The 14,381-nt window shown below is 42.3% G+C and overlaps 1 protein-coding gene across 1 annotated transcript in view; it reads right to left on the reverse strand.

Annotated features, from left to right (window-relative positions):
* Positions 1-14,123, reverse strand: part of LOC116970958 (fructose-1,6-bisphosphatase isozyme 2-like) — an 80,934-nt gene extending 66,811 nt beyond the window's left edge. The window contains exons 1-3 of the mRNA XM_033017689.1: positions 13,853-14,123; positions 5,374-5,536; positions 839-931 (exon numbers count right to left, since the gene is read on the reverse strand). Coding sequence (XP_032873580.1) covers positions 839-931; positions 5,374-5,536; positions 13,853-14,022 — 426 coding nt within the window. The 5' untranslated portion in view covers positions 14,023-14,123. The remainder of the gene's footprint in view (positions 1-838; positions 932-5,373; positions 5,537-13,852) is intronic.
* Positions 14,124-14,381: the final 258 nt, after the last annotated feature.

Below are 14,381 nucleotides of genomic sequence, written 5' to 3' on the forward strand. Positions count from 1 at the left end.
CACCGCCCACCCATGAGGCTCCACCGCCTGGCCTTCTCTGCAGCCTGCTGGGAGGAGTCTGCCACCGCGGTCTCCTGGGAGGCATCTAATGAAACACTGTTTTATGCAGCCTAAATCCAATGCAGCGGCACCTCTTCTTTGCTGTTCGCAAATGAGCAACAAATCCAAAATACGTGCAGGTTACAAAGCCTCGCTTCTCAAAGATTGCTTGGTGAAAATCTAAATAAACTTTCAAACGATGAAAGCTGAAGTAAAAGTCAAATTGTGAATATTATAATGTGAGTTGTGGCACTCAATTAAGCCATTTGGTCCATTAGCAGAACTGTTGACATTTATGACTCTGAAGCAAGCATTTGACCTTTAGGATCTACAGATTAATCTGCCTCCCCAGCTCTTGTTCTGTTGATTTGTATGTTATAGCTCTTCAGTTCCTGCCTTCTCCCCATATCCCCTGACTCCGCTATCTTTAAGAGCCCTATCTAGCTCTCTCTTGAAATATCCAGAGAACCGGCCTCCACTGAGGCAGAGTATTCACACATTGGATCACTTAGTGGCCAGTTAAGTCAGGATGACCCTGTGGGCAGAGAGTGTGATATTGGGAAACTGATAGAAAATCAACAGACCATTCTCATGGGCTATGCGATAAAACATTACAGAGAAGCCACAGTAAAGACTGAAAACTGATTCTCAACCAGAACACCAATATAAATGTGAAATAAAAAGTACATTTTTTCATGCTTTAAAAAAGAAAAACATATTTTAATCATTGACTTGCTTTGGCTTAACCTCACACCACTAATCAATCTGATTGAATTAAACAAAAGACTCTTTGTCTTACCTTCCTGTAGATACCAAAAATGGTTCCAATAGCTGACAGGCAATCAATGTTTGAAGAACCATCCAATGGGTCAAAGCACACTAGATATTTACCCTGGAACAGACAATTATGCATTAAATTGCGATTGTTCTATGTAATCCTTTAAAGAAAACCTTCAAAGTCCCTATTGTGTTCCCAATTATCTGGAGGATGCCAACCTGATGACCTCAATGACGTACCTACCCTACATTTCACCACTCCAATCCCACTGCCAAAATCAAGAGGGCCGACTTACTACAGGGAGCAAAACATCAAGTCTTATTAGCTCTACTCTACTGCTTAATTTTATGTTTATCAATTTTAAGTGTGTCGTGAGGCAGTCCTATACATGTGGAAGATGTAAATTTCTATTGTGTTATGATGACTTATAATGCTTCAGTTGTGGCAGGTGGAACTAATAATTACTTAACAATGTCTTGCTGATTATTTTGGGTAATGATCCTACTCAGTGACACCGCAGAACAGCACAGCACAGAAACGGGCCCTTTGGCCCACAATGTTTATGCCGAAAATGATAGCAAATTAAACTGATCTCATCTGCCTGCACATGATCCATATCCCTCTATTCCTTGCACCCCCGCATGCCTATCTAAAAGCTTCTTAAACTGCTTTGGGGAACCGGCATGATGAGATCAAAGGGGGACCTGGCGTGGGATACTTTTGTAACTTTGTTGGCGCCCATTATGTGGCGACTCTTTGCATACCTTGGGAGTGCAAAACAAAGAATATCACTGTGACTTGTCACATGTGACAATAAAGTATCATTTGTTCATTCACAATGGTATCTGTCTCCAACACCAGCCTTGGCCGTGAGTACCAGGTCCCTACCACTGCCTGTGTAAACTACAGACACAAAGGTTGTTAACAGCAGTGAAGTGATGATACTCGTAGGGTTTGTGAAGAAAGCTGCCATGAAATTTAATAATCTCTCTGACAGGAATCCTTCCTTTTCCTTTCCCCTGTTTGTAACATAGAAACATAGAAAATAGGTGCAGGAGTAGGCCATTCGGCCTTTCGAGCCTGCACCGCCATTCGATATGATCATGGCTGATCATCCAACTCAGTATCCCATCCCTGCCTTCTCTCCATACCCCCTGATCCCTTTAGCCACAAGGGCCACATCTAACTCCCTCTTAAATATAGCCAATGAACTGGCCTTAACGACCTTCTGTGGCAGAGAATTCTAGAGATTCACCACTCTCTGTGTGAAAAATGTTTTCCTCATCTCGGTCCTAAAAGATTTCCCCCTTATCCTTAAACTGTGACCCCTTGTTCTGGACATCGGGAACAATCTTCCTGCACCTAGCCTGTCCAACCCCTTAAGAATTTTGTAAGTTTCTATAAGATCCCCCCTCAATCTTCTAAATTCTAGCGAGTACAAGCCGAGTCTATCCAGTCTTTCTTCATATGAAAGTCCTGCCATCCCAGTAATCAGTCTGGTGAACCTTCTCTGTACTCCCTCTATAGCAAGAATGCATTTCCTCAGATTAGGAGACCAAAACTGTGCGTAACCAGATGTCACTCCACAGAGATCCCTGGGATCTACCTTCGGTGATGTTATCAATCCGGGCAAGCCGACAATCATTTTATTGAATTCAGGATGAAAGAAGTACAATATTCACCTCCTTCCAATCCATTTTCAGAATATTGGATAATGGTTGGACCAAAATAGTAGAAATATCAAAAGCAAAGTTATGATTTAAAAAATGCACAGAATGTAAGGAGTGTGAATCACACATCTAAAATCACTTTGGGTAGTCAGGGAGTTTGTTAATGAGTAATTATAACTTCATAGTCTGTTAAAAATTCAGTTATACTTTATTCAGCAAGGGATAACACTTCTTTCTTTTGATGCTGAAATTAATTTCAGTTTACTGATTACTGCCAATTGCAATGAAAAAGAGCTGCAAAACCATACCACTTGTGAGGAAAGCCACGAACCATTGATAACAGCTTCAGGACTTCAATGGTTCAATGGTCGTTTATGACTTCCAGAGACAACAATGGTTGTCAGTGTACTCTGGAAATAAGGTCAGATATCCTCCATCGTAATGGAGAGTGTTCATTGTCTTTCTGATCTGTCTTCAGGTTATGCACGTTTGGATGGATGTTTTAGAATCTATTTTGAGATTTTCTTTGTGAAACTCTGGTACTCACCAAAATGCCCACAGCCCATTCATCATTCAAATGTTTACTGTGATATAGAAATGGCCACCAGGCCGCCTCACTAACAGTCTGTCTTGGCCCCGTCCATCTTTGTTGTTTTTTAGCATGTGTTAAATGTATGTTTTAGTGTTCTTTAGCTTGTTTTATGTGGGGGGTAGGGGGGGGGGGGGGGGTGGGATTGGGGAAAACTTTTTTAAATCTCTAACCTCGACGGAGATGTAATTTTTTTCCATATCGCATCTCTGTCTGCACTGCGGCCTAAAACCGTGGAGCTGGCGGCTTCTGTTGGAGACTGACTTTGGGAGCTCCAACCGCGGGAGCCTGTGGATTTTAATATCCCAAAGTCGGTTAGAGACTGACTTTGGGAGCTCCAAGCCGCAGGAACTTCGACCGCCCCGACGCAGGAGCTTCGGTCGCCCTGACTATGGATGGTGCGACTGCCCCGACTGCGAGAGAATAAAGAGGAAGAAGATTAGACTTTATTGCCTTCCATAACAGTGAGGAATGTGGGGAATCCGCTGTGGTGGAAGTTTATGTTAACTTTTATGTAGTTGTGTGTCTTGTTGCTTTTTTTTAGTATGGCTGTATGGTAATTTGAGGTTCACTGTACCTTAATGGGTACACGTGACAATAAACTGACCTTTGAACCTTTGATTTCAATCCATTTTATTTTGTTGTGGGTAATTATAATGAAGGTGCCCTCATAAACTGCACTTGCTGGGAGAGCACAATCCCAGACATAGGATTTAATTATGGATTACAGGCACCTCGTGATTTACGCGGGGGAATACGTGCCTGAAAAATGACGTGTCATTCAAAAATGAGTGAATTAAACATATGAACGACTGCTGTCAGCAGGCCATTTGAGCGCATTATTTCGAAAATACTTTTGTAAATCACACATTTGGTATTAACTGAACAAACGATTTATTTCCAAAGTACAGAAATCGAACACACTTAAAATGTGTGAAGATGCCTGTACGTGCTAAATCTTCACTTTATTTGCTTTCGGAAGACAAAGGTGTTTCTCTTGCATTTCATGATCCTAGGTTTTAAGGAGATAATTTTTGCTCTGCCTTTTTATCAGCAATGTACCTCTGTCACCTGCGCTTACACCATAATTGTCAACTAACTTTTCTGAAGGGTCGGCATGGATTTGGAGAGGACAGTACTGTCATAGAGTCATACAGTGTGGAAACAGGCCCATCAGCCCAACTTGCCCACACCGACCAACATGTCCCATCTACACGTCCCACCTGTCTGCATTTGGCCCATATCCCTCTAAACCTATCCCATCCATGTGTCTGTCTAAATGTTTCTTAAACCTTGCATTAGTACCTTCCTCAATTACATCTTCCAGCAGCTTATTTCATATCATCCACCACCCTTAATGTAAAAAGGTCGCCCCTCAGGTTCCTATTACATCTTTCCCCCCTCACCTTAAACCAATGTCCTCTGGTTTTCAATTTCCTACTGGGCAAGAGACTCTCATGATTTTGTACACCTCTATCAGATCACCCCTCATCCTCCCGTGCTCCAAGGATAAGAGTCCTAGCCTGCACAACCTCTCCCTACAGCTCAGCCCCTCACGTCCTGGCAAAATCATCGAAAAACTTCTCTGCAGTATTCCATCTTGAAATCTTTCCTATAACATGGTGCCCAAAACTGAAAACGATATTCTAAATACAGCCTCACCAACATCCTGTATACTGCAGCATGACCTCCCAACTTCTATACTCAAAACTCTGACTGATGAAGGCTAATGTGTCGAAAGCCTTTTTGACCACCCTATCTACCTGTGACACCACTTTCAATGAACTATGTACCTGCATTCCCAGATCCCTCTGCTCTACAACACACCCCAGAGCCTTCCCATTCACTGTGTCGGTCCTGCCCATGTTAGTCTTCCCAAAAACCCAAATCCTCACATTTCTCTGTATTAAATTCCATCAACCATTCCTCAGCCCACCTGCCCAACCAATCAAGATCCTGCTCCAATTTTTGACAACCATCTTCACTATCTACCATTAGCAAACTTGCTAATCATGCCATGTACGTTCTCATCCAACAATTGATTTGAATGATAAACAGCAGTGGGTCCAGCACCGAACCCTGAGGCACACCACTAGTCACAGGTCTCCAGTTTGAAAATAAACTTTCCACCATCTTCCTTCCTGCTTCCTTCCATGAAGTCAATTTTCTATCCATTAAACTACCCTCTCCTTAGATCCCATGTGCTCTAACCTTCCAGAGCAGCCTGGCATGCGGAAATGTGTTGAATGCCTTGCTGCCATTACATTGCCCACCCATTACATTCAGTATACACTCACCCTCTTCTCAGGATCCACGATTATTGCATCTTTGTTCTCCTCTGACACTAGAATACATGTACTGTAGGATGACTTTAGCATATTTATGATCAGATCATTGGACAAGACATCCAGTTTCTTGACTTCATCTCCAGTCACATTCACAGTCCCTGCAATTCCATACCTAAATAAAACAATTTGTGAAGGATCTTTAAGTATTTATCAAGCAGCATTCACTTAAATATAGCGCACAACACGAAACAGTAACAATTTAGTTTTCTGAGCTGTTTTGAAACCTGACCACACAGCCCTTTTAAATGGTAAACACATATGATACCAAATCCTCTTATGTTACCTCTTGACATTCTCTCCAGGGTAAGAGTCCAGTTGGCAAGAAGCCTGCAAGCCGCGAGGCTTCCACTGGTCTCCACAGTGAGGCAATTCATTTGTATAATGGTGAAAGCTTTGAATATTCCACACAAAGGTAGCCGTCCTTACTTAATGAGGGTTTTGCTGATCGCTTTTGTTTGCAAATAACTTTTCTGAGCAGTAATTAAAGATTTCCAACCAAAAGTTTGTTGATTAAATGAATATAACTTTTGGCCAGTGAGAATTCATTGGTGGGTGGTATTGGAAGAGAGTGGTGCAATATTGCTACAACATTGAGCAGAAGGAGGATAGCAACATTTCTGTTTTAGATTGCATTGAAAATATCTAATCATGTAATTTTTATCACGTTGTTTTCATGAGGTGATCTATCCTACAAACAACTGTGAACAATACCCTGTGACCTGCTTGTACCAGGGAATCCACTTTAATCTTTTTTTATTCACTGCTTATGTTCCCTTTCTCTCTTTCCTATGCACTTCCCTATCTTCATTATTTTGTCCCTTTTCTATATTGGTATTGGTTTATAATTGTCATATGTACCGAGATAAAATGAAAAACATTGTTTTGCGTCCTATCCAGGCAAATCATACCATACCTGAGTACAATCAAAGCATGCATGGGTACAACAGGTAATGCAAAAATAATAAGGAAAAACGTACCACATATATTGTTACAGCTACAAAGGAGCACCTATGAAATGAAAAGTTTAGAATTCTCGACATTCAGTAAACACAATAGTGGCTGTAGATTTAAGATATAATCTTTTAATTGCTATAGATGAGGCTCTCACCAGGGTCTCCTCTATATCCCGCAGCTCCGCTTTCATTCCCCATCCCCCCACTCGTAACAAGGACAGAGTCCCCCTTGTCCTCACCTTCCACCCTACGAGCTGTCGCATACAACACATAATCCTCCAACATTTTCGCCATCTCCAACGGGATCCCACCACTGGCCACATCTTCCCATCTCCTCCCCTTTCTGCTTTCTGCAAAGACTGTTCTCTCCGTAACTCCCTGGTCCATTTGTCCCTTCTCACCCAAACCACCCCCTCCCCTGGTACTTTCTCTTGCAACCGCAGGAAATGCTACACTTGTCGCTTTACCTGCCCCCTCGACTCCATCCCAAGACCCAAGCACTCTTTCCAGGTGGGGCAGAGGTTCACCTGCAACTCCTCCAACCACATCTACTGCATCTGCTGTTCCAGGTGTCAACTGCTCTACATCAGTGAGTCCAAGCGTAGGCTTGGCGATCGCTTCACCCAACACCTCCGCTCAGTTAGCAATAACTAACCAGATCTCCCGGAGGCTCAACACTTCAACTCCCCCTCCCATTCCGAATCTGACCTTTCTGTCCTGGGCCTCCTCCATGGCCAAAGTGAGGCCCACCACAAATTGGAGGAGCAGCACCTCATATTTCGCTTGGGTAGTTTACACCCCAGCGGTATGAACATTGACCTCCAATTTCAGGTAGTCCCTGCTTTCTCCATCTTTCCCCTCCCCTTCCCAGCTCTCCCACAGTCCACTGTCTCTGCCACTTCCTTTCTTCTTCCCGCCTCCCCCCCCCACCCCCACATCAGCCTGAAGAAGGGTCTCAACCCGAAACGTCGCCTATTTCCTTCGCTCCATAGATGCTGCCTCACCCGCTGAGTTTCTCCAGCTTTTTTGTCTTTCATCTTTTAACGGAATTTCATTCTGCTGAATTTCCCTATATTTAATAGAAGACAAAGCAAATGAAAACAAGGAGATCATCAAGTGCAATTGATCAACCTCCATTTTCAAGACCAGGTAGTATTGAAATATTCAGTGTAGCAACTGATCAGTACAGGATTGGAAAGCATACCCACTATTATGTTTATATGTAACATAGAAACATAGAAATTAGGTGCAGGAGTAGGCCATTCGGCCCTTCGAGCCTGCACCGCCATTCAATATAATCATGGCTGATCATCCAACTCAGTATCCCGTACCTGCCTTCTCTCTATACCCTCTGATCCCCTTAGCCACAAGGGCCACATCTAACTCCCTCTTAAATATAGCCAATGAACTGGCCTCGACTACCCTCTGTGGCAGAGAGTTCCAGAGATTCACCACTCTCTGTGTGAAAAAAATTCTTCTCATCTCGGTTTTAAAGGATTTCCCCCTTATCCTTAAGCTGTGACCCCTTGTCCTGGACTTCCCCAACATCGGGAGCAATCTTCCTGCATCTAGCCTGTCCAACCCCTTAAGAATTTTGTAAGTTTCTATAAGATCCCCTCTCAATCTCCTAAATTCTAGAGAGTATAAACCAAGTCTATCCAGTCTTTCTTCATAAGACAGTCCTGACATCTCAGGAATCAGTCTGGTGAACCTTACCTGGACTCCCTCTATGGCAATAATGTCCTTCCTCAGATTTGGAGACCAAAACTGTACGCAATACTCCAGGTGTGGTCTCACCAAGACCCTGTACAACTGCAGTAGAACCTCCCTGCTCCTATACTCAAATCCTTTTGCTATGAAAGCTAACATACCATTCGCTTTCTTCACTGCCTGCTGCACCTGCATGCCTACTTTCAATGACTGGTGTGCCATGACACCCAGGTGTCGCTGCATCTCCCCTTTTCCTAATCGGCCACCATTTAGATAATAGTCTGCTTTCCTGTTTTTGCCACCAAAATGGATAACCTCACATTTATCCACATTATACTGCATCAGCCAAACATTTGCCCACTCACCCAGCCTATCCAAGTCACCTTGCAGTCTCCTAGCATCCTCCTCACAGCTAACCCTGCCCCCCAGCTTAGTGTCATCCGCAAACTTGGAGATATTGCCTTCAATTCCCTCATCCAGATCATTAATATATATTGTAAATAGCTGGGGTCCCAGCACTGAGCCTTGCGGTACCCCACTAGTCACTGCCTGCCATTGTGAAAAGGACCCGTTTACTCCTACTCTTTGCTTCCTGTTTGCCAGCCAGTTCTCTATCCACATCAATACTGAACCCCCAATGCCGTGTGCTTTAAGTTTGTATACTAATCTCTTATGTGGGACCTTGTCGAAAGCCTTCTGGAAGTCCAGATACACCATATCCACTGGTTCTCCCCTATCCACGCTACTAGTTACATCCTCGAAGAATTCTATAAGATTCGTCAGACATGATTTACCTTTTGTAAATCCATTCTGACTTTGTCCAATGATTTCACCACTTTCCAAATGTGCTGCTATCCCATCTTTAATAACTGACTCTAGCAGTTTCCCCACTACCGATGTTAGACTAACTGGTCTGTAATTCCCCGTTTTCTCTCTCCCTCCCTTCTTAAAAAGTGGGGTTACGTTTGCTACCCGCCAATCCTCAGGAACTACTCCAGAATCTAAAGAGTTTTGAAAAATTATCACATATCTATAAAAACTTTTGCAGTCAGTTTTTATGTTCCCTGCCAGTTTTCTTTCATAATCTATTTTTCCTTTCCTAATTAAGCCCTTTATCCTCCTCTGCTGGTCTCTGAATTTCTCCCAGTCCTCCGGTATGCTGCTTTTTCTGGCTAATTTGTACGCATCGTCCTTCGCTTTGATACTATCCCTGATTTCCCTTGTTATCCACGGATGCACTACCTTCCCTGATTTATTCTTTTGCCAAACTTGGATGAACAATTTATACACGTGACAATAAACTAAACCAAGATATATGACAACATTATCTTCAGTCAGGTGAAGATATCACCAGAGAGCTCAATCCGGAGAAAGAAGTGGCTATTTTCCCAGAACAGGTAACTGTGGTCACTTGGGGTGTTCGTATTGCCAATGTGGCTGAATGCAGCTTTCCAGTTCACTATAATCTTCTGATTAAACCTCGGATCTTTCTGGTTTAGTTTAGTTTAGATATACAGCAAGGATTCAGGCCCATTGGCCTACTGAGTCCACACCAACCATAGATCACCCATTCACACTAGTTTTATGCTATCACACTTTCTCATTCACTCCCTACACATTGGGGGACATTTACAGTGCCCAATTAACCTATAAAGAGGAAATTAGAGCACCTGGAGGAAACCCTCGCGGTCACAGGAAGAATGTGCAAACTCCACACAGACAACACCCAAGGTCAGGATCGAATCCGGTTTCTGGCGCTGTGAGGCAGCAGCTCCACCAGCTGTGCTGCTGTGTTGCCTTAGTTTAAGAACATAAGGATTAAATGCAGCAGTAGGCCACCTGACCCTTCATCCCGTTCTATTATTCATCAAAGTCATGGCAGATCTTTTACCACAATGCCATCTTCCTACACTATCGCCAGATTTTTTAACCCCTTAATATACAAAAATTTGTAAATGCTCTGTTTTGAATGAACTCAGTGACTGAGCCTCTCTACCCTCTTTCTGCATTTCTTTCCTGGCAACTTTGATATATTCAAGGTTAGGAGTCCTAAACTATACACAATACTGAAGATGCGACCTCATCAAGGAAGTAAGACATCTTTATTTTTGTATTTAAGTCATCAAACCATAGAAATGTACAGTGTAGAAACAGGCCCTTCGGCTCAACTTGTCCTTGCTGACCAGGATGCCCCATCTAAGCTTGTCCCATTTGTCCACGTTTGGCCCATATCTCACTAATCTTTTCCTATCTATGTACCTGCCAAAATATGTTTTAAATGCTGTTATTGTACCTGCCTCAATTACTTCCTCTGGTAGATTGTTCCATACACCATCCAGCCACACCCACCACCCTTTGTGTGAGAAGGTTGCCTCTCAGGTTCACTTAAATCTAACACCTCTTACCTGTTAAACCTATATCTTCTGGTTCTTGATTCCCCTACCATGGAATAGAGACTCTGTGCATTGAACTGTCCCCTCATGATATTATACACCTCTATATCACCCCTCAACCTCATGCATGCTAAGAATTGTCTTTGCCTGCCCAACCTCTATCTATAGCTCAGGACTTTGAGTCCAAGGAACATCCTCATAAATCTTCTCTGCAGTCTTTCCCGTTTAATAGCATCTTTCCTTTACCATGGTGACCAAAACGGAACATTACTCCAAGTGCAGCCTTACCAGCATCTTGTACAACTGTAACATAACATCACAACTTCTATACTCAATTCCCTTACTGATGAAGTCCAATGTATCAAAAGCCTTCTTCACCACCTTCTTTGGGGAACTAGGTATATGTACTGAGGTCGTTCTGGTCAACAACGCCTTCCAGATCCCTGCCTTTCATTGTGAAGGTCCTACTCTGGTTTGGCTTCCCAAAATGCAACACCTCACACTAATATGTACTTCTTAATGTTTTAATGTTTTATGTTTTATTCTTAATAGTTTACTGTATGTCGTGTTGTTACTTGCGAGTGGAGCACCAAGGCACATTCCTTGTATGTGTACATACTTGGCCAATAAACTTATTCATTCATCCATTCATTCATAAACTCCATTAGCCACTCCTCAGTCCACTTACCCAGCTGATCAAGATCCTGCTGTAATTCTTCAAAACCATCTTTACTGTCTACAGTACCACCTATTTTAGTGTCATCTGTAAGCCTACTAATCATGCCTTGTACAAAGCTTACTAATTATGCCATGTACATTTTCATCCAAATTATTGATATAGATGATAAACAGCAATGGGCACAACACTGATCCCTGAGGAACACTGGCCTTCAGTGGCCTTCCAACCTTCCAACCACTCAGCCAAGTCTGGTCCAAAGATCCATATTGGACTTTGAAATTAAAACAAAATGCTGCAAAATGCTGGAAATCTGAATTGAAGGAAAAAATTGGAAATACTTAGCAGGTGAGGAATTACTTGTGAATAATGACTTTAACATTTCTGGTCATGGAGCTGAAATTTAAATTATTTTCCCCTCAGCAAGACACTGTCTGGCATGCTATGTTCATCGTTTTTTATCTTATTTATCAGTTCATAAGACACAGGAGCAGAATTAGGCCATTTGACCCATCGAGTCAGCTCTGCCATTCAATCATGGCTGATCTATCTTTCTCTCTCAACTCCAATCTCCTGTCTTCTCCCTATAACCTTTCTTGCCCTTGCTAATCAAGATCCTATAAATCTCTGCTTTAAAAATACAACGACTTGGCTTTCACAGCCATCTGTGGCAATGAATTCCACACATTCACTACCCTCTGGCTAATGAAATTCCTCCTCATCTGCTTTTGTCCTGAAAAGTATGACCTTTTGTTCTGAGGCTGTGCCCTTTGATCCTAGACTCTCCCACGTGGAAGCATCTCCACATCCATTCGATCTAGGCCTTACATTATTCGGTAAGTTTCACTGAGATCCCACTTTATCCTTCCAAAGTCCAGCATGTACAGGCGCAGAGCCGTCAAACGCTCATCAGACGTTAACCCAATCATCCCTGAGATCATTCTCCTAAACCTCTTCTGGGCACCTTCCAGTGCCTCCGATTTTTTAATCTTCTCACCATTTAGTATATAGTCAACACCTTTATTCCTACTACCAAAATGCATGACTGCACACTTTGCTATGCTGTATTCCATCTGCCACAGCTTTGCCCACTCTCCCAAACTACCCAAGTCGTTTTGCAGACTCCCTGCTTCCTCTACCCTATCTTCGTATCATCTTCGAACTTGGCCACAAAACCATCAATTCCATCATCCAAATCATTAATATACAATGTGAATAGCGGACCTTACAACGACACCTGTGGAACACCACTAGTTGCTGGCAGCCAACCAGAACCCCACCGCCACTTTATTTCCAATCTTTGCTTTCTGCCATCCAATACTGTTTAATGATGGAAATTCTGCCTTCCGAGTGCAAATGGAGCAATAATTATATCAGGCCAAATACATAAAAGAAAACCTATTCCAATTCCAAGAATTTCCCTTGTGGCAAAACTACAGATTCTAATGTTCATTGGCATGGTTAAACACCTTGCTGGGTGGAAAATTCATGATTTGACTGGTTGTTCCTATTGTTCATTTGTCAGTTGTGATAGAAAAGCAAAATGTTGCAGATGCTGGAGATCAGAAATTAAAATAAGACATTTGATAGCCGTATCCCTGGGGAAAAAAAATTATGATCATGTTTCAGGCTCAAATTTTTTGATCGTGAATTGGAAAGAAGCAAAAGTGTTTGTTTTTTTTGCACCTAGTCTGAGAGGCAGTTGAGAGCCTGTAAATTCTGGGCTTCAAAGAGACAATGAATTTACTGAGAGCTTGAGGTGACAGCTGCAAATCAAATGACCACACAAGACAGATCCACAGACCTCAAATATGGCAACAGAAATTGAGCTGGTGCCCTTTATATTTATTACCTGAGGAAAGAATGCAATGCGTGAGAACAATTAGGGAGATTCTCTGCTTCATGTCCAGCACAGTAGAACACCCTTAATGCACCTACTTAAACTGGCATAAACTGTACTGAGAATATGATTTAATTATGTTTTAATAAAAACATTTTTTTACTATAATTTTGAATATTTAAATATATAGAATATTTATTCACACCTAATCAATGTTGCAATGATGACTTTTGGAAAAACAATGCTAATTGCAAGGTTGCAATTGTAAGAATGGTAAAATACACAATCTCTCCAGTCTTCAGGTTTACGGTTAAACCCCGTCCCAACCAAGAGTAAAAACTGCTGATGTAGCTCACTGTACTTTGAAGAGCATAGAATCAGCTCGAAGTCCAATGTTGCTGTTCACTGGGCTGTTCACACAGATGTTGCAATGTTAGGACAGCTTTCTCAGCAGAACCCTGGGAATGGCAAGGGAGGAGTGGGAATATCAGCCAGGGCTCCCACTCTTGACTACATGTTTGACACTCGGGTGAACCTCATAGAACTGCACAGACTGTAGATCCATTCCTCCTGGATTCAAAGATGTTTTATTTAACACAACTGCAGCTTTCAGTAGCAGGAAGCATACCATTGTATAGAAATTCACAGTAAATAAATAGGCTTACTTAAACGTTGAAGATAACCTCAAAAACATTAGTATGTGAATAGGAAAAGCTGTTAAAATTATTTCTGTCTGCACGCAGATTTAAATATAAAATGTTTCCTTTAAGCATGATGAAACAAATTGCATGCAGTTGCTTACTTTGCAACACATTGCACTTGTGGAGCGTAAGCTAAACAAATACCAAGGACTCACAAGTGGACAAGGCCAGCCTTCCTCACGGCGCAGGAGATGGCCTTGATTGCCGTCAGCAGTGAATTCAGAAGCTGCGTGAATTCCCCCGTCCCTTTTGCTTTCCTTCCCTGTTCCATGACAAATCGAGTCATTGTTTCGACATCGATGTCAAAAGGCATCTGGTCCGACATTGTGGCTGTATTCCTTTCTCCTCCACAGTTGCAGGAGTAGTGAAGCAGAGTGGAGGTATCTAAGTGGAGTGTCTATTTAAAGTACACTCGGTGGGCCAAGCAAATGGAACAGCTGTTTGAAATGTTCAAGACTGAAGTCAGTCAGATGTCAGGCTCAAGCATGCTTTTTAGACAGACATGGCGTGCGCAAATGATTGACAAAAGAGAAAGGTTTTAGACATTGTCAAATTTGATATTGATTCGGGATCTTTCACTGAAATTCTGTATTGTTCATTATGTAGATGTTGAATTTACAAGTGTGCATAACTAACATATCTTTGTTTTGATGTGCAGCAAGAGTTAACGTGAGCTTTAATATA

Source organism: Amblyraja radiata, chromosome 3 (genome assembly GCF_010909765.2).
Source record: "Amblyraja radiata isolate CabotCenter1 chromosome 3, sAmbRad1.1.pri, whole genome shotgun sequence".
Taxonomy (NCBI): domain Eukaryota; kingdom Metazoa; phylum Chordata; class Chondrichthyes; order Rajiformes; family Rajidae; genus Amblyraja; species Amblyraja radiata.